This window comes from Engraulis encrasicolus, chromosome 21, assembly GCF_034702125.1.
Source record: "Engraulis encrasicolus isolate BLACKSEA-1 chromosome 21, IST_EnEncr_1.0, whole genome shotgun sequence".
NCBI lineage: Eukaryota > Metazoa > Chordata > Actinopteri > Clupeiformes > Engraulidae > Engraulis > Engraulis encrasicolus.
In genome coordinates, this window is record NC_085877.1 from 17,844,565 (window position 1) to 17,865,727 (window position 21,163).

The 21,163-nt window shown below is 42.0% G+C and overlaps 1 protein-coding gene across 1 annotated transcript in view; it reads left to right on the top strand.

The window, feature by feature from the left end:
• LOC134438088 (phosphatidylinositol 4,5-bisphosphate 5-phosphatase A) overlaps positions 1-20,539 on the top strand; it is a 34,436-nt gene extending 13,897 nt beyond the window's left edge. The window contains exons 6-14 of the mRNA XM_063187674.1: positions 789-905; positions 3,140-3,315; positions 5,407-5,518; positions 8,962-9,071; positions 9,568-9,778; positions 11,088-11,225; positions 13,859-13,924; positions 14,305-14,412; positions 19,931-20,539. Of these exons, the coding sequence (XP_063043744.1) occupies positions 789-905; positions 3,140-3,315; positions 5,407-5,518; positions 8,962-9,071; positions 9,568-9,778; positions 11,088-11,225; positions 13,859-13,924; positions 14,305-14,412; positions 19,931-20,539 (1,647 nt within the window). The remainder of the gene's footprint in view (positions 1-788; positions 906-3,139; positions 3,316-5,406; positions 5,519-8,961; positions 9,072-9,567; positions 9,779-11,087; positions 11,226-13,858; positions 13,925-14,304; positions 14,413-19,930) is intronic.
• The last annotated feature ends 624 nt before the right edge of the window (positions 20,540-21,163 follow it).

Genomic DNA, 21,163 nt, shown 5'->3' on the forward strand with positions numbered 1-21,163 from the left:
TGCATACAGCCTTATGGCCTTCATCAGATTATGTCACACCACTTAGACCAATTAACGGAAAAAGAGGAAAAGGAGGAAAGGTCAACAGACTTCAGTCAATAGTGACCAACCAACGAACTAGCTGGCCAGTACAGTAGTATTTTACTGCGCCTGGCCCTGTACACCAGAAACAACCTACAGTAAGCAACCAAGTAGCCGAGGTTGTTGAAGTTTCGTCATTAACCCCTTAGCGCAGCACCTATGTTATAACCTTACTGTCACCAAAACTGTAATATCTATGTCTTAATCTGTTTCTTATGGCTCTCGGCACTGTCATAGCAATGTTGTTATGATGTAGTTGAGTATTTTCAGCAAATAGTGAATAGGCCCGCCGGCGACCCCTGATGCAGTAAGAGGCTACTTCTCTGTATTCTCTCTGGACGCAATATTAGCATGTTTGATTTTAGATAATCACATAACAGCTTTCGCTTGTCAGCCTGGGACATTCGAAGATATGATAACATTCCAATTGGTTTACATCAAACCATATCATAGCTCATTACCATGATATTAGCTGACTTCTAATAGCTGAAATTCACTCTGGTCGCCCAGTTCACTTTCACAGAGTTCCCAGTTCGCCGGCGAATTTGCTTTCTTCGCTTAGTTCGTTGACCCTCCGAGAAATAATGACTTATGCCACTCTGGTCTCTTTGGTCGCTTTTGTTGTACACGCACAGTTATAGAGTCACTAGCACACAACTAGACAAGTGCCATGTTGCAGGATGTGTGTTGTCTGCTTTGTCCTGCAGGTGGCGTCTCAGCGCATGCAGGGGGTTCTGCTGCTGGTCTTCTCCAGGTCCTGCCACCTGCCTTTCCTGAGGGGGGTCCAGACCCAGAAGACTCGCACAGGCCTCGGGGGATACTGGGTGAGCAGACCACTAGGGGACCTCTGTGTTAGGGCACACACTTGGCCTCTGTTATCCATTTAACCCTTGGGAGGTGTTTGTGTTTTTGTTACATAGAAGGTGTTTGGGTTCTTTTAGACCTGGGCCTATAGACAAATAGTAAAAAGGGGAAAAAAATCATAGTTCATAATGTTCACCCTCATGATCACCCCATGAACACCTTAAGCGAACCCAGGCGCTCCAAACTCTCAAAAGCATACCCAGACCCCTCGAAAGTCAACCGTATTGAGATCTTTGTTGACGTGGTCTCAGTAAGGTTCGCTAAAGAGTCCTGACATGTTACATCTGTGACTAGATCACTTAAAGAGAGGGTGTGATCAGGAAGAGGACTGACACTCCATTAAAACAGAATTTGGTAAAACTGCTTTTATTCATTGTGCCCCAACTCACTGGAATGAACTGCAGAAATCTCTTAAGCTTGCTGTTTTTATGTCTGTAGCTGAGTTTAAAACCTATCTTAATGACACTTTTAAATCTGTCTGCACTTGCTTTTAATATTTTAATCTCCTTCTAATGTTGTTTTATGTTTATTATTTTATGGTTTTTATTGTGTAATTTTATCTCTTTATCCATATTGATTTGTTCTGTTTTGTCTGTGTCCTGTCTGTAATGTAACTGTTATGTGTGCTGCCGCCTTGGCCAGGGCTCACTTGTAAAAGAGAATTTTATTCTCAATGTGATTTTATTTCCCTGGTAAAATAAAGGTAAAATAAAAAAATAAAAAAATTAAACCCTAACAAAAAATAGCACCCGGCCCTTTTTGCACTTATATATAGGATAGAGGAGTTCGGTTCACTTAACAGGGATTAAATGTGAAAATACCCTGATCTCAGGTATCAATGCAAAATGCTGTGTTAAGTTTTTTGGCGTGGCCCAACCCTGGGCAACACCATCTGGCCCAGTGGCCCAGTGTCCTATGTTTTTCATAAATGTTGCGTTTGTGAACCAAGCTCTTACTGAGTCTAGCGACTCAATGACAGCGCTCAGAAATGATCACAGCAGTCTAATCGTATGACGAAGTGAGTGCATACTACTTTCAAAGTGACTCTTTGCAGGTGTTAGACAATACAGTCAAGCCGCAGGAAACGCTAGTCTCCTCATAATTATTGCTCAAAGACTTCATTGAGTTACACCTATACCTATACATTGATATGCAGTATGCAGGGCTGTGTGCAGACCAACCTTTCCTGCTGGCTAAACACCTTATGTATGAGATTTAGGGCAGGATAAGGCAATAATTTAATTATGAACGGCCTTCAGAGAGGGTAATTGCACACTGCACTGCACACTTGCTGATCCATCCTCTTGAATTAATACTCATGAGAGATGTTAAACTGCAGAGGTCTCTTGAAATGTGCTGTGTTGAAGCAGCCCACAGTCATAAAACGCAATACCTCAGCCTATACTGATGACTACAGTGAAACCAAGGCAAAGCCTGCAGTGCTACACAGTGCTGTACAGAGATATACCGAACTTAACCCCTTAGTGCAGGATGATATAATCTTACTGTCACCAAAATTGTAATGAGCATAACGTCTTAATCTCTTACTTAAAGCTCTAAATGTAGTTCAGTATTTTCAGCAAAAAATGTATAGGCTAATCGACCCACGGGGCCAAGGGTGGAGCCATGGAGGTGTAGGGAGATGTCAGGTGGAATTCAAAGTTACAACACCCAGATTGAAAGACCAACTCCCCATCCACTTGGCAACGGATGCATTATAATTAATAATAATAACTAACCATCTTTTGCCTCTTCCTCCATGCCCCAGGATAACAAGGGAGGAGTGAGTATGAGGATGAAAGCTTTTGTTTTCACCTCCCTCCCTGTCATCTTGGGTAACTAGGGGGACGTGAGTGTGAGCCGAGGATGATGATGTTTTGCCTTCATCCCTGTGTCCCAGGGCAACAAGGGAGCTTGAGTGTGATGATGATGATGATGTTTTTGTCTTCATCCCCATCCCCCAGGGTAACAAGGGAGCTTGAGTGTGAGGATGATGATGATGTTTTGCTTTCATCCTTGTGTCCCAGGACAACAAGGGAGGCGTGAGTGCAAGCTGAGGATGATGATGTTTTGCCTTCATCCCCATCCCCCAGGGTAACAAGGGCGGCGTGACTGTGAGGAGGATGATGATGTATTGCCTTCATCCCCCAGAGTGTGAGGATGATGATGTTTTGTCTTCATCCCCGTGTCCCAGGGCAACAAGGGAGGCGTGAGTGCGAGGATGATGATGTTTGGCCACCCGGTCTGCTTCCTCAACTGCCACCTGCCCGCCCACATGCGTAACCTGGAGCAGCGCATGGAGGACTTCGAGAGCATCCTGCAACAACAGCAGTTTGAGGGAGGCAACGCCCCGGGAGTCCTGGACCACGAGTGAGTAGAGTGGAGTAGTAGAGTAAAGTGAAGTGAAGTAGTGGAGTTTAGTAAAATAGAGTAAATTGGAGTAGAGTAGAATAGAGAGTAGAGTAGAGTTAAGTGATTTTATTAATTCCAGCAGTGTGTTACTTTACTGACACTACTAAGCAGGAGGAGGCAGCATGCCCAGAGTCCTAGGCCACGAGGGAGTAGAGTGGGGTGGAGTGAAGTGAAGTGGAATATGGTAAAATAGAGTAGAGGAGATTAGAGTAGAATAGAGAGAGGAAAGTGATTTTAGAGTAGAGTAGAGTAGAGTAGAGTATCATTTATTGATCCCGAGGGAAATGAAGGTGTCATGTAGCATACATGCATACATAAATACAGAAGAAGACACAAGGACATTACACACAACAACACTGTTTTACTTGACTGACACTACTACCAAGCAGGAAGAGGCAACACACCCACAGTACTGGAACATGAGAGAGAGGAGTGGAGTGGAGTGGAGTGGAGTAAAGTGGAATATACTGCCTTTCAAAGGAAAAGTGCTGTAACTACACCAACACTGATACTGAGAAAAAAACCTTCAAAGCCTTGGTATTAGGTTGGATATTTTAGTTATTACAAATTTGACATAGGGCCTAAAACTATCTTTAAAATATGACACATTTGGACCATAGGACTTTGTTACAAGATAAAGGAGTTGTAAAGAAGACCGTTTTCCGTCTAAACTCAAATTTGAAAAAAATGTGTAGTTGCTGCATTTTGAAGGAGTAGGTTAAAATCTGTACACCCAAGCATCTGGCCTGGGAGTAGGACAACCAAATAGCCAGATAAAAAGAAAACAATCTTCATCCGAAACTTTCACCCAAAACCTTCAGCAGAAACGCCACGAAAAAATTAAAATAAGTGGGAGCAGAAAACTCCTGGTTGAAGCTAGCCTGATTATCATTGACTTTCAAATCTCTTCGAGACTTGGTCTGACCAAGAGCATAACAATTAACGTTTCCCAAATGCCATGGATGACCCGCTCCCTAGGTTTGCTACTGGTTGATTTGTTTCCAATAAAGTGGGTGGAATTCCTGATTCTTATGAAGCCCTACTCCAAATTTTCCCAAAAGGTATGGCTGTTTGCCAGTTGTCTGCTGATGTTGCATAACCTTTTGGATGTTTTTGGGAATAAATAAAGATGGGTTTTTTTATGTAAACAAACACCTGCCCCCATTACAATGACCAGGATCTCTGAAAAGGCTGAAGAAAAAAAACCTCAGGTACTGACAAGTTCAAGGTAGTGTGAGCATTACAACTGCATGTTGAAATTGGATGAACTTGCAGCTAAAGCTACTGCTCTCCCAAGAGAGCACTTGTTCTATAGGAATGTACATTGAGGACTAGTTCATAAAAGACCGCCCTTCTCAAGGGAATTCAAAGTAAGTTATACACATCTTACTAGAACAACTCATTTTTTTTTGTAACTTTATTTATAGATTTTCACAATTATACAAACAGCAACCCAGATCCCACCCACCCAGAGGTACACATAACACATACAGCATCCAATTTGAAGTAATAATAATACAAAAATGATCATTAATAAATAAAGTAAATACATGGAAACAATGATAACAGAAATATAACATAAAGAAAGTACAATGATAGTAACAAAAAAATAAATAAATAAAATAAAATAAAATAATAATAATAATATAACAGCAATAATAGAAATAAAAACACACAAAAAAGGTCTGCTACATTGAGGAGCATTTTAACATTGCAACATTATGTGGATCTATATCAACTCTTTTGTTCTATTTTCTGGAATTTGTCTATTTTGTAGAATTTCTCTAGATGTGTTGCTCTTTTCTTTGACGGCACATCATTTTGCTTGTCCCTTAACCATAGTAGTATGTGAAATCAGACCTAATAGGGATGTAAGAGCAGCTTGGGATAATGCTTCAGTATCGAAATGTTTAAAGCTGTATCTCTGTGGACATATAGGCTAGTAGCCTATCTTTTTTGGATTATAACACAGATAATGCATTCATACATACTAACACATACGATATTTAACCTGTATTTCTCTTGTGCTTTGGTATTTTCTTCCAACAGTGTGGTTTTCTGGTTTGGTGACCTGAATTTCCGCATTGAAGACTATGACATCCATGTGGTGAAGAGTGCTATTGACAGCAGTAAGCTGTCTCTCCTGTGGGAGCGCGACCAGGTCAGTGTGACATTAACTTGGCAGTGAAAATATGTTGTCCTCACTTGCACTTTAATGTCTGCACGCCTTCTTCTCTAGGCCTATGTCTATGTCTATACCTTTATTAGGGGCCAGGTTCTAAAGTGAGAAAAGGTTTTTTTTTTTTCATTTTCATTCCGCAGGCTGCAGTTCATAGATCCAGCCACTAAGGGGCGACCATGAGGTGTTTTAGGAGTAAGCAGGTTGCAGACAATCATTTCAGGAGAGCAACTGATCTTTCTGCTCTGCCTCACTGGTTTCTCAGAATCCTCTGTGAAAGTATAGCTTGATTACAGTTCAAATACATTAAAGGCTTATTTTTGAGAGGAAAGGGTTCTTGCCTTTATGGTTTGTATAGCACTATATTATGGTGAACCTATTTGTTTATCTCCACAGTGTTGTCCATGTTTTGAAGTGATGCCAGGTATCGTTTAGAAGATGTCAGCTGAAAGACAAAGATATGCAAAGATTTTATTTTGTCAAATGCATTGAAATAATATGAAAGGATAGCATTCAGTGAAATTACATAGAGTCGAGCACATGTGATTTCATTGCCTTTGTTTCCATAGCCTAGATAGCGACAAGGATTGTCAAGTTAATAGATTTGGCAGGTGCATCATGTTATTACGTTATGGGCAAGTTATTACGTTATGGGCTTTATTACGTTTCAAATGGGCCCAAATTATTACGTTATGGGCAGTTATTACGTTATGGGCAGTTATTACGTTTTGGGCTCTTACGCATCCATTTTGCTGAAGATTTAAAAGCTCTCTCTCTGGGGTGCTGTGTGGCAGTCTAACCGTGTAGGTAGGGCATTGTACACGGGGACTCAGGTTCAAATCCCGCCTGGGTCATATCCCATCGCCCTTATCCCATCACTCTCTCTCATTCACTTCCTGCTTGCTCTCTATCTGCCCTATCTAGTCTAAATGAAGGCGAAATATCCCCCCAAATATTCTTAGAAACGTATGCTTGCGTCTGGTGATATCCTTTAGCCTATTTTAAAAAGGGTGTTTATCTTTTTCTCTTTTATCCAAATTACCTTTGAAGCTGCTTGGGGGTTGGTAATATTGACATTTGAAAGGGCAGCCAACCCAACCCCCCAATGCCACATGTGCCCGTCGGCACAAATGGAACCACAGCAAATGAAATGTCATTACCGTCCTCCTAATCTCCTCTTCTCTCTCTGTACTCCACCTCACTGACACTCTCTTGTGCAGGGGGATGTTTATATGCCTGCGTGTTGTATCAATCAGCTATGGACTGCTGAAATATAAAGAAGTTGTACTGAGGATTATATCTATATTTTTTTGACAAATCTATAATTTCATTGTCTGTAAGTTTATCTGCATTGGCACAGCAATGTGGTTATGATTAATGATATTGGCAAAGAGTGAATAGGCACGTTGACAGGCCAGTCTGCAATAAAACATGATCAAAGACAAAATCAGTGGTCATTAGTACAAATAAGGTCCTCCCTCTCAGAAAATGTTCTTTGTAAGTTGCTTTGGATAACACCATCTGCTAAATGCAATGTAATGTAACGAATGGCCACAGAGCGGCTTGTCTTGGTTTTAGCTTAGTTTCTGTACAGAATGTCCATGATGCTAGTAATCTCTATAAACCTTCCCAGGACCAGAGACGTAGAGTCCTAATTGAGATTGCTGTGTTTACTTACTCATGATTGAAATATTAGCATTAAGTCTTATTAAGTGTGTGTGTGTGTGTGTGTGTGTGTGTGTGTGTGTGTGTGTGTGTGTGTGTGTGTGTGTGTGTGTGTGTGTGTGTGCGTGTGTGCGTGCGTGCTTGCGTGCGTGCGTGTGTGTGTGTGTGCATGTTGCATAATACAGTAATTCAGGTAATGGGTTTTGGTGTTAGACAAACACAGGCTAACCCAACAAGAGTGACCCAACTGTGCAAAAACTACTTTGAAAAATGTGTCACTGTGTTAATGCCATATGCTATTAAGTATTACTGCATCTGTGTTGTACACAAGACACATAGAACATCTATTTATAGAATGCATCACATTTTCTTTCTTTCTTTTATACATGGCTCATTACATGTATGAGCCATGTAGCATATGCGCTCTTAGCCTCATAGTGGTAGTGAAGATTTCAGTACCATACTGCCCTACAAATAAACAAAGTGCAGCAACTGTGCCAACATTGAAGCGGAGACAAACACCTTCAAAGCCTTGGTATTAGTTTGTCAATATGCTCTTTCATTGAATGTTCATTTCAGTCCATGTTTCCCCCCGGGGATCAATAAAGTTACTCTACTACACTAAGGATTTCAGAAGATAACTTGGACTTGGAAGATAACTATTAGATACTTTCTAACACCATCAATAATGGCCAAATATGCGCGAACCAACACCAGCTGTTGGAGAGAATGTGGTGTAAACAACGCTGATTATACACATATTTTCTACTCTTGTAATAAACGTAATAAATATTTGCAGGCAGTCCAACATCTTACGCGAGAAAAGCTAAGCAAAGACGTGTCAATACAAAATCACAATGCTATTTTGGGCATAAGACCCAGAGGGCTTGAAAAGGAACACCTTCACCTCTTTTGGGTCTTTAGAATAACAGCTTTAAAACAAATTACAAGGAATTGAAAGAAAGTAGAACCACCTCCTACTGATATGTGGTTGGAAAGTATAGAGGAAATGAGAAGTATGGAAAAAATAACTTATAGAATCGATAATAAAGAGAATGTGTATGACAAAAAATGGTCCCTTTACAAATGTTAAAGGGACACTGTGCATGAAATGGTCAAAAAAGGTACTGCAACTATGCTGCTCGTTGAAACTGTGTTGCCTATTGCCAAATTTGACCTTTTCATGATAGTTTGCTAAGTAATAAACTAATATTTTCTAGTATGGCCCAGGTACAGTCATTTTTGCAGCTAAAAATGGCTATTTCTGGAAATTCAAAATGGCCGACCATGGAGAAGATCCCCCTTTTCATGTATGAAAAGTGCAATTTTTCCAGTCATAATGAATACTTAGGAATTTGATGGTGGTGGTAAGTATTCATGAAAAAGGTAACATTAGTGAATGGGCAGCATGAATTCTGGAAATAAACAACTAAAAATCTCACACAGTGTCCCTTTAAGATGAGGAGCCATCCTAAACTATGGCACCCCAATGAGAAATCAAGACTACACTCAGTTAATTAATATGTATACCCTTATCACAAGTGGGGAAAAAAAAAACTGAAAATGTGTTTATAAATGAATAATTGTTCTCAACTTGAATGAACTTTGAATGAACACAATAAAGTATATATTATATATATATATATATATAAAAAAGGATTTCTTTTTTAATCAGTATGGAGTGGGTGATTATGGGTGAGGGACATTTAGCTGCATATATTATTAACTTGTTGTTTTTATTATCACTGTTGTAATTACAGCTCAACATGGCCAAGAACAGCGAGCCCATCCTGGAGGGTTTCATGGAGAGCCCCCTCAACTTTCCTCCAACGTACAAGTTTGATGTGGGAACGCATACATATGACACAAGGTAATGGCTGACCGTGGTGTAGTTGTTAAAGATTTAGACTGTAGATCACAGGGTTGCAAGTTCAATCCCTCGACCCCACCCTTATCGGTCCCCTCTGCCCCCCATGGCTGAAGTACCATTGAGCAAGGCACCTATCCCGACACTGCTCCAGGGACTGTAACCAGGGCTCTGAATTAACACCCGCAAACCGTCCAAATGCTGGTGAGACTTCAGTTTGGCTGGTAGAAGAGAAAACTCACTAGCCACTTTGACCCCTTACTGAGTCTGTGTTTGACTAGTGAGATTAGCCATTTTGGCTGATGATGAAAAAAGTTAATTTAGAGCCCTGACTGTAACCAATACCCTGTAATATATGTAAGTCCCTTTGGGTAAAAGCAATGTAATGTAATGATTGTACTACAAATTTCGAAGTAAGAAAATGAGCATGCACAAAGATAGCTATAGCTACAACCTATTTCTTCCATTACTCCCCTTCCCTTGTGCATCTGTTAAACAGTGCTAAGAAGAGGAAGCCAGCGTGGACAGACCGTATCCTGTGGCGTCTTCGGAGGACCGGCTCACCCGTGCCTTCCCACAATGCAAATCTGCAGCGCGGCCTGACTTCCTGGCTGGGCGGGGCCACCCGGGTCACGCAGCACGCCTACCGCAGTCACATGGCCTTCACCATCAGCGACCACAAGCCGGTGTCCGCCATCTTCTCCCTGCATGTGAGAGCACATACAGTATATAGGCCCTACACCGTATGACATTGCATAGGCATCCATTTTAGTTGGCCTTTTAAGGGCCTTTTCACACCAGCCGTGTCACTGTCGGTGGCACTGGAAACAGATTAGTCTTTTCGTCGCTGATGTGGAAGCCCAGATTTCGGACATTTCAGACATCAGGGCGTGGCATGGTGGCAACGAGAAGATGGCGGTCTTTCGGCGCGGTCTCGGGCGATTTTTCTACTCAGTCTTCCACTCTGACCGCATCAGCGAGCACGGCCAGTCCTGTTGGCACAGTTTCAATGAGCAGCATAGCTGCAATACCTACTCTGGCCACCATCCTACACAGCGCACCTTTAAAGTGTGTCACTTGTGCAATCACAAACCAGTGTCTGCCAACTTCTCTCTGCTTGTGTACTTGCGCTGTATACACTATACAGCATTACACAATGCAGCCTATTTAGCAGGCCCTTAGCTTAGCATGATGAATAGGTATCTGCATTAATTATTTAAGCCCTGCTGCCAGGGCTGTATAGAATCAGGGCAATGGCTAATCAGCAGCAAGCACTGATCGTTTACGGCAATGAAGATGTGAACTTCACAGATCCTGTAATTTGACACTCACTTCGAAGGACATCTATGAATGTATCTTGTACATTGTAAGGAGACGTGAGGAATTTCATGCCCAATTCAGACCCCTCATGGGGAAAAGATACATTCAAAAACCTACAGCACATAGCTATAAAAATCCAAAATCTCATTTAAGAAATGGGCGGCCATATTTGTTGAATGTGCCACATTAATAAACAATAATAAATGTCTGCAAATTGCTCTATATTCCCAAACATTTAATGGCACAACGTTTCGGATGCTCAGTCCTTCATAATTTGGTTGCACTTGATAAAGGACTGAGCGTCCGAATCAGCGTGCCGTTAGTTATTTGCATTGAACAGTGTTGTGGAAATGTATTACTTCATTTACCTTATCTTCTGTTTGGTCCAGCACCTCTGTCACTGATGTACGCACATTCTCTTCTTGTTTACATATGGATAAGCACTTATGGATACACATTCACCTGTGAACTCTGTCATGTAAGAAATGTAGGCTTGTATGTATTCCATGCATTAATCATTTAGTAAGTTTTATCTTTTTTACGTCGATACCTAAATGCTTCTTCTGTGTTGCATTTGCTGATTGCTACGCTTTTTTTAATCTGACTTTCTAAGCACGTAGAGCTTCATGCTAAGTATGATTTTGTGCTATACAAATTAAAGTATTATAAATTATTATTATTATTATTTCTCTGTTGCAGTTCCCCTTCAGGGTCAGTCAGCCTTTGGTCACTCTTGAGGTTGAGAAGGAATGGACTAAAGCATCAGACGCCACGGTGCAGTTCGATGTGGCCTCCACCTTCCAGAGGAGCTCCTGGGACTGGGTGGGGCTCTATAAGGTAATCCATCGCTCTGTGAAGGGCATTTAGTTTAGTTTAGCTTAGTATAGTGCAGTTTACTCTGTGAAATTCAGTTTAGTTTAGTGTAGTGTAATTTAGTTTAGTTTAGTTGAGTGTAGTTTAGTGCAGTTTAGTTTGCTTTAGTAGAGACTGAATGGGGCTCTATAAGGTAATTCATCTCTCTGTGAAGGGCAAACTAACTCACTTCTCATGCAAACTGTGGTTTGGTTATTTTATTTTATTTCAGTTTCATTTACATTACATTACATTACATTGCATTTGGCAGACGCTTTATAACCAAAGCGACTTTCAAAAGAGGACATAATCAAGCCAACATCACAAGCAAATATAAAGTGCACAGGAAATATACAGAAGTGCAGTTGCAAAGAGGGGTTAGTTTAAAAAATAAAATAATAATAAATAAGGAGTACACACACAGCGCACACACAAACACATACACACACGCACACACACACTCAAACTAAACTAAACTAGACTAAACTAAAGTAAACATCATGTCAAGAGTCTGCCCTGGGGCTAGGCCAGCTCAAGCATTAGTTTAGTAGCTCCTCTCGAAAGAGGAAGGTCTTTACTTGTTTCTTGAAGGCTGCAAGAGATGTGTTTAGTCTTGCTGCCTCTGGGAGACCGTTCCACCACTTGGGTACAACAACGGAGAACAGTCTTGACTGGAGCGACTGGATGGCAGAGCCAGACGGCTTGTGCTGGATGAGCGCAGTTCTCTTCCAGTAACATAAAGTGTTAGTAGGTCCTAGTTTAGTTTAGTTTAGTTTAGTTTACTTTACTTTACTTTACTTTACTTTACTTTACTTTACTTTACTTTACTTTACTTTACTTGGGCCTGTCTGGGTGGGTCTTACTCACTTCTCATGCAAATTGTGGCCTGGTTGGTAACCATTTGTACAGAGCCTCTATTAACCTTATTGTCACCAGGATTGAACAGGTCAAGTCTTAATCCGTTAGTTACAACTCTTGGTGATGTTGTGACAATGTTGTTATGATGTAGCTGCACAAAGAAGTTTGTTGCAATTCTGATATAAATGTTGTTGTTTTTTAACAAGCAGGGGCCTCTTGCCAGGTGGGGGGCCCTAGGCCGTGACATATCAAGTCTGTGCGTTATTCCCGCCCTGCCCCCAATATTGACATTACACCCCTCAAAACCTAGCTTCGGAAATCCCAATTCCAATCGCGCCGATCTGAAAGACAGCTTGGCACTTGCCCTAAGCGAGGGAGCCTGAACAAGGGAGCCAATCAGAGAGCGGGAAGGGGTGGAAAGGCTTGACAAATGGAAGCTTGCAGTTTGTTTGAATTGATACAACTGACACGATTGACTATGGACTACATATATGCAAAATGATACATTCGTAACGCCCAATAAACGGTTATGGGCAATCGTAAACCACACCTTTCCTACGAGAAATTGCAGAGGCAGCCTCCAGACCATCTCAATTGTGAGATGGTGTGGTGTTAACCAGGCAACTCAAAACCAATGATGCAGTCACATCTCAGAAACTGCCTCAGTTTGTAATGCAACTTCTCACATTCATCCAGTCTCAGGGTGTTGCAGCTGATGCAACATTTCAACACTATATCGCACTGAAGGTCAGTTTGGTCTGACAAACTGTACCGACCACATCTGCCTCTAAGCAAACAAAGGGAACATTTCCCAGGGATCTGACTTCCCACAGAGTCTGGGAACCGAGGAAAGAGATTCATGACAAAGCGTTAGTGTTCTTATCATGCAACATGATTGCAGTTCACCATTAAGTGTATCATCTCAATGTAGCCTACACAATAGCGCTGGCACTGATACTATGAACAATTTTCAGCTCTCTTAACTTGTTCGTGATGAGTGTAAAGTGTAAAGCCATATGACATAGCACTTTATATGGACACAATCCATAATTGGTTGCAATTAACTCAATAAAAGAGTTGTTGAATAGTGAATGTGGAAATTTGTTGATACTACAACAAATTAGCTCTTAGCTTCCCATGCAAATTGATATCATGTCAGCGGGGCTGCATAAGGTTGAATATGTGGTGGGATATAATTGAATACATGTACAGTATGTAACTGATTAGTTTTCAGACATATTAGTATCAGAAATATTTCCTGTCAAATAAAAATGTTGTCAAAATCCTTAAAAGCTTAATAATGGTCGTAGGTATTGACAGTTACATTGTGGATTGAAGTACACATAGCTGCATTTGCCATACATAACAATTTATGTCTCCAACATTCAATAATTTATTTCTTTTTTCTGGTTTATTGTAATGATAGATTGTGGTTGTGCTTAATAGAATGAAATAGAAGGTAGAGTTGTTATCCTCCTCAGTTGTCAAAGGTGATTGCACTCCCATAATCTTATCAATATGTGTCGGCTTTCAGCACACACCCTTTATATTTTAGCGGAAGTTAACTCAGATATCACGAAGGCTGCTTTCTGTTGATAAGATCCTAGCTGCATGCTTAGCCAAACAAAGGAAAGACAATTTTCTTGCTCATTTGTGAACGCTAAATGACTGTCATGAAGGAGCACATACCCAAAAGAGTGAATGTCACTTTTAATACAATGGTACATGCAAAATTGAAACTTATGTTTTACCTTTTCTAGGTTGGATTCAAGCATCATAAAGACTATGTGGCATATGTGTGGGCCAAGTCGGATCACCTGTTGCAGGTACATGTTTTAAGTGATGCAATGTGCAAAATCCAGCTGAGTATGCTAATACATTGAAATGCATGAACTGTGAACCGTATCCAAAATTGCTGGGGAAGTACATGGAATAAAAAAAAATATATAAAAAAATCATGTTAGCATCCATTTCTCCTCTTTCTCTGTCTCTGTCTCTGTCTTTGTCTCTGTCTCTGTCTCTCTCTCTCTCTCTCTCTCTCTCTTTCTCTCTCTCCCTCCGTCTGTTCTCTTCTGTTTTCTCTTGTCTCTGTGCTCTCTGTCTGTCTATTTCTCTCTCTCTCTCTCGCTCTCTCTCTCTTTCTCTCTCTCTCTCTCTCTTTCTCTCTCTCTCTCTCTCTCTCCCCCCGTCTGCGCCTCGTGTCCAGGTGGTCACCTTCTCAGAGGAGGATCTGCCCCGGGAGGCTGGGAAGTTCATCTTGGCCTACTACAGCCACAACATGAGCAGCATCGTGGGAGTCACGGAGCCCTTCCAGGTCAATATCCCCGGCCTGCTGCCTCTGTCACCCTACAGATACAATAGCCGACTCCCCGGCCGGCCTCTGTCACCCTACAAATATAGTAACCGACTCCTGAGTCTTTGACCGGGGAAGCCAACACAGGTCATCAGACTGACCCCCTGATCAAACTGACCCCTGACCCCTGGTCAGATGTTAGGGGGTCACAATTGTGTATATTGGGTGGGGTCCCCTTTCTTATGACTTTGTCTTGGGCCCGGCCATAGCTGTCAGCGCCCCTGTCTCTGACTACACTGTGAAGTCCTGTTCTCCTGTGAGTCCTACTGTGCATGTTGCCTTGTCATAACACTGTCTTAAAACTGCACAGTACACATAACAAGTGTCTATAACTACATGAACAAAAACTGGTACAGGAGATGTATACAATAGAGACGTCTCATTTTGGTTCATTGGTCAGCTTAATTAGGCTCAGGCTACTATTTCTACTGTCAAAATTCATTCGTGCTTGAACACTATTTCAGAATGTTCAGTCATTTAAGGTTTTGGTATGTTTAATCTTCAATTAGTGTTTCACAGAAGTCCACAGGGAACTCTTATTGGAAGTGCATTGTCCACACTGTAACAGTCAAGATAGCTCATTTGTCTATCTTTTGAGATTTTGCGTCATTCCAATAACTCAGCGGTGGGGAACCTTTTTCATTCAAGGGTCATAAAAGTCCTCCGAGGGCCGTACTATGAACACAAACCAGGATTTCCCCCTGCACTTTAGGCCTAGATTGAAGGCAGCCACAGACCCCACCTTCTCTGGGTTCGATGAATATTTTCTAAGACTCCTTTACAAAATGTGTCATATTTCATGTGAAGCTGCATAACATTAAAATTATATCGGGGGCCAGATTAAACGGCCTCAAGGGCTGCAAACTGCCCTCGAGACATAGGTTCCCCACCCCCTGCCCTAACTGGTTGTTCCTGCTTTGTTTTAGCACCGGTGTTGGTTTTCTGTTTAATTTGGCTATCAGCTGCAACTGGTTTGGTTTTGTTATTCTCTGTTTTAATGGGCGGTAGCTGATATCCCCATTGGCACCTGGACGCATCCTTTGCCAACTTGCCTTGATAAATAGTGTAAACAAAATGTGTGATAGCAAGGGAGTGGACAGGATCTGGAACGGAGAAAGAACATTCTTTTGGCTTTTCTCTAGCTCTTGTTGCCATGGGTACATACAGTATATTTCCTCCACACAGAAGCCGCGCTGTACTGGATTTGCAAAGCAAGCGCCAGATTGGACCACTGTGAACAGTTTTGCTTGAAAATACAATAAACAGCAAGTGCTACCATCAATGCCATCTTATAATAAGACTAGGGACAGGTGATACTAACTGAAAGACAACAGCTCTATTTTGAACAGTAAGCCCCTTTTCTGAGTTGTCTGCAATGTTTCAGAATCTCACTCACCATTTTTGTTGCTGCTCTTGTTTGCTGCTGTCTCTGTTGTTTGGCTAATATAGATTTTGTCTCAATTGGCTTTACAATGGCCGTCTATATGGGCATGTCCAAATATGTTCTCAACAACACCACAAACATTTGTTTTCGAAAGTATGCATCTCACTAAGTGGTTAGGGGTGTTCACTGGCATTCTCTAACATGTTTGAAGGGGAAATGTGGCTTCTGTAATTTTTTATTAGCCATTTTGTGAATGAAAGAAAAACAAATATTTACAAAACTAGCAAAGACAGCAGCAAACCTGAAATAAATGGTAATAGTGGGGTCGTAATAGGCTCAGTCATTTCAAATTGGTGTTAAAGTTTGGTTTTCACTTCCAAGTTGAAGTTTAGGGTCTATAGAACAATTTGAGTTCGAGTGTCAAACACACAGATAACAAAATGGCCTGCGGGGGGCGCTCTAAAATATATAAACTGCTATAACTTTTTATTAGTTTAACCTAATTTAACATATGAGGTATGTATGGATTCAGCATGAAGAGGAGAAATCGATGGGCTAAATAGTTGGTTACCAGATTAAAGACACAATATGTAATAAACACACTTTTAGCCAATGGACAGCTAAATCCGGGCTTTTTTAAGATAAAGGGAGGAAATGCCCTCCAAGTTGCAATGAAACATAATTTATTGTTACAATTTATTGTAAATAAAGCCTGGGTTATCACTTAACTTGATTTGTTCAGAATATCCCTGAATCACACAGATACTTAGGATACATATACACAAATATAGCTGCATAAAGCCTATGTGATATTTAGGACCCAACATGCAACTTTGAGTTTATGAATTTAGGATCATGAGTACCAGCTCTTTTTCAATCAAGCCATCATTTTATTCACAACTTAAACACTTTATATCTGGAAGAAAGTAAATCAATAATAATAATAATATTAATAATAATAGTAATAATGATGATGATGATGATGATGATGATAAATACTATGAGGAACATCATTTTTTCTTGCATTCAAAAAGTAAACAGAAGACCATAGGGCTAACATTTAATATTCCAATACTCCACTCTACAATAACTATGACAGAGAACAGATACAAAAACAGTCAGTGGTCAGTCTTAGAAATTGTATGTGCACTTGCACAGACGTGTGCACTTTAACTCTGCCTTCATGCACTTGCACCGAGATCTGGCAGGTCTATTTGTACAAGTACTAGTACAGCTGCACTTCACCTCTAGTTGGAAAACATCTTTGGCAACGGCATCTTTGGTAGTGTAGTCCAAATCTGGGAACTGTTCATTTGTTACCAGATTGGCAGGCATTTCTGGCAAATGCAGATAATAAGAACGGTTTTCATTCCTGTCAACTACATTGGTAACAAATGGACAGTTCCCAGAGCAGATGATTGTGTCTACCATGTATGAAATAGTCCTATAGTATTATTTAGTATGCTTGCCAAAGGCCTCTGCTTGCCCCCAGCAAGCATGCTAATTGTTCTCCAACAGTTTATTTAGTATGCTTGCGGGAAAGCATATTAATTGTTCATCAACAGTTTATTATTATTCTACATTTTTCCATTCACCTCGGCATATGGGAATCGCGGCGGCTTTGAATCGTTGCAGCGTTCGAGATAGAGACAGGTTCGAGATAGGTTCGAGAGCCAAAACGAACGGCTCGAAAAGGTCTCAGGGTGGAGTATTTTTCGCTGGCCTACCCCCTTTCATTCGTTCACCAGACTTGTTTTTCCTCAGTTTTCTCTCTGTTTTCCCCCTCATTGAAATGAATGGTAGAATGGTCAAGATGATAATGTCACAAACTGTGGCAGTTAGAGTGAGAGGTGACCTGTCCTGGGTTTTTTGTATCAACTATAGGTAAAGGCATTGTCAGAGAGGTATTGGCTCTGAATACAAACTGTGTGAATATCATAAGCCAACTCTTAAAAATGTTACAAAGAGAGCAGTTTTAAAATCCCTATGATGTGACCCCATTCACTTACAAAAAAATGTGTGAACAGCTCAGCGCATAGGCCTGAATATGTCCATTTTTTGACTGAACCATTTGGCCAAGAAAAGTGATCTCAGCTTTGACATGAAGAGCAGGTTTGTGCCATTTGTGTGTCAATATCATCTGACAACTTGCAAAACTTTTGGAGATATGACAGCGTAAAAATAAGACTGCACATATTACTCAGCTATTGACTGCCAAACTGTCACCTTTAGAATCTTCAGTCATACACACACACACACACACACACATGCAGCCTTGTAGAACTTTAGACCTCTGCTGTCAGTGGCAGTGGCCTAGCCTACTGGGTAGGGTGTTGGTCTGTCAGAGGGTTGCAGGTTTGAATCCCACCCTTACCTCTCCCTACCCACCCATTGCTGAAAGGCACCTGAAGCATCTCCATACATGCACGCACACGCACACACGCACGCACACACGCACGCACACACACACGCACACACACACACACACACACACACACACACACACATCTCTCTCTCTCTCTCTCGCACAGAGACACACACACACACACACACACACACACACACACACACACACACACACACCTCTATCTCTTTCCCTCGTGTTTCTGTGTGTGTATACAACAGCTCTGTGTGTGTGTGTGCATAATCCGCAAGCATACCAATAGCATTGTCTCTCCGGAAATGCAGTCTTATTATTATTATTATTAGTAGTATTATTGTTGTTATTGTTATTATTGATTTATTTTCTTGCAGATATAACGTTTTTTTGTGATTTTATGTGTGAATAGAATATGGCTTCATCGAAAAAAGTTGATACTCGTGATCCTAAATTCATAATCTCAAAGTTGGGTCCTAAATATCACATAGGCTTTATGCAGCCATATTTGCGTATAGGTAGGCTATCCTAGGTATCTTTGTGCTTCAGGGATATTCTGAACAAATCAAGTTGAATGATATACCAGGCTTAATTTACAATAACTTGTAACAATAAATGATGTTTCATTGCAACTTGGAGGGCATTTCCACCCTTTATCTAAAAAAAACCCCTGAATTTTGCTGTCCATGGGCTAAAAGTGTGTTTATGACATAGTGTGTCTTTAATCTGGTAACAAAATACTTAGCTCACCAGCTCCTCCTCTTAATGCTGAATCCATGCATACCTCATATGTTAAATTTGGTTAAACTAATAAAAAGTTATAGCAGTTTATATATTTTAGAGCGCCCCCCGCAGGCCATTTTGTAATCTGTGTGTTTGACACTCGAACTCAAATTGTTCTATAGACCCTAAACTTCAACTTGGGAGTGAAAACCAAACTTTAACACAAATTTGAAATGACTGACAAAAAATGCACATGCCTACGACCCCACTATAAGGGGGAATCTAAAACATTGCAGACAACTCAGAAAATGGGCTTACTGTTGAAAATAGTGCACGTGTCCCTCAACAACTACCCAAGTCAATGTACAGTACCTGTAGGATACCAGAAGGGATACATGTTCACTTTGAAATCCTACATTTATCCTTTCCTACAGTTAACATACTAATGTATTTATTGATTTGTTGAGGTTGACAGTACCATTGCTAAGCTACCCCTCATATTTCATTTGGCAATATAAGAGATTTTGTCATGACCATATGGAAAACTGCTGGTGTATGACTGCTAAATTATGTAATGGTACATTGAAATCGTCTGTATTATGGCTACAGTAAGCTATCTCTAGTATTTCATTGAATAATACTTGAGATGTTTTCATGACCATATACTGTAAAACAATGTTGGTATGTGACTGCTTGAATATTTGTTGGTATATTGAGGTTGTCATTGTCATGGCTAAGCCTAGTAATTCATCTGACAATACTAGAAATGTTTCCATGGCCATATAAAACAATGTGGCTATACGACTGCTAAAACATTTCTTGATAGGTATATTGAGGTTGCCATTGTCAATGGTAAAGCTATCCCTACTATTTCATCTGACAATACTAGAGATGCTTCCATGACCATGCACGCAGATAGAGCAATGCAAATAGCACTCATGCACCCCTCCCTCCCCCTCCCCGCCCCTCGCCCCCACCCTCACCCCTGCTTGCAGGTGCAGCTTCCAGTGGTGAGCCCCCCTGCCCCAACGCCACCGCTCCAGCACTCCGAGAGCTCGGACGAGAGCTCGGAGGATGACAGCACGCTTGTCCTGCTGGCCCCAGCCTCCTCGCGCAGCCCCAGCCCCGGTGGTGGCGGCGGCGGCAAGCACTCCGGTAGCAAGCACTCCGGTGGTAAACACTCCAGTGGCAAACACTCCCACTCCCATCGCCGCCAGCGGAGCCGCAGCCCCGCTGTGCCCCCGCCATGCCATCACCCGACCACATCTGCCCTCTCCTCCGCCACCTCGCCTCTGCCCACCGCCCTGCAGAGCCTCAGCCTGTGCCCGCGGTCCTGCGATACCAGCCAGACCCGCAGCCCGTCCCCCCGCGCGCCGACCCGCAGCACCTCCTCTGCTGCATCCTCCTCCACCTCCAAGAGGGAGCGGCTGGTGTGCCAGGACAGCTCCCCGTCCCCCTGCTCCCCCATCAGCCCCCGCAGCCCGCGCAGTCCTGTCTCGCCAGGTGGGGGTGGTGTTACCACCCCTGAGGCGCTGATCGTGGCCATGCTGGGGCCCTCACAGGCCCCATCTGGCTCCGGCCCGACTACGAACGTTGGGTTATGATAGCAAGACAGCCTCTACGTTCCCTTAACAGCTTTCTCTCTTTCGGGTTCTGGTCCGACCACAAACTTTGGTGTATGAGTGTGGAGCACGGCGGAAGAATATTCAGCTAGAGAGAGTCAGGTAGATATCTCCTCCTGTTCCGACGACCACGAATGTCGCCGTATGGTCGGAGGTCAGCCTCTATCTTCTCTTAGTAGCGTTCGCCAAATGAATGTGGCTTCACCGAGCTCCGCAGGGCATTCCACTGTGTGTGGAGCAAGACAGAACAATATTCAGCTCGAGAGAGTCTAGTTGTTCAGGAGCGTTGTTCTGATGCAACCACAAATGTTGGCTTATGATAGCAAACCAGCCTCTACTCTACGTTCCTTTAACATCCCTCTTCCAGGGACGGATTATGATTCCATGGGCCCCTGGGCCAAACAACAAGATAGGCCCCCCTCAATGGGTGTTGCTGGTTCACAAAACAATTCAGGGTTTTAGGCCAGGTGTGAGAGTATATGTTGTTGGGAGGGACATTTTGAAAACACAGCCGTTAAAAGTGTGATTTTAAACGCAATATGCGCATGCAAATATAGAAGCTAGAGCTTCAGGACCCCCTTGACTCTTGGGCCCTCGGGCCTAGAC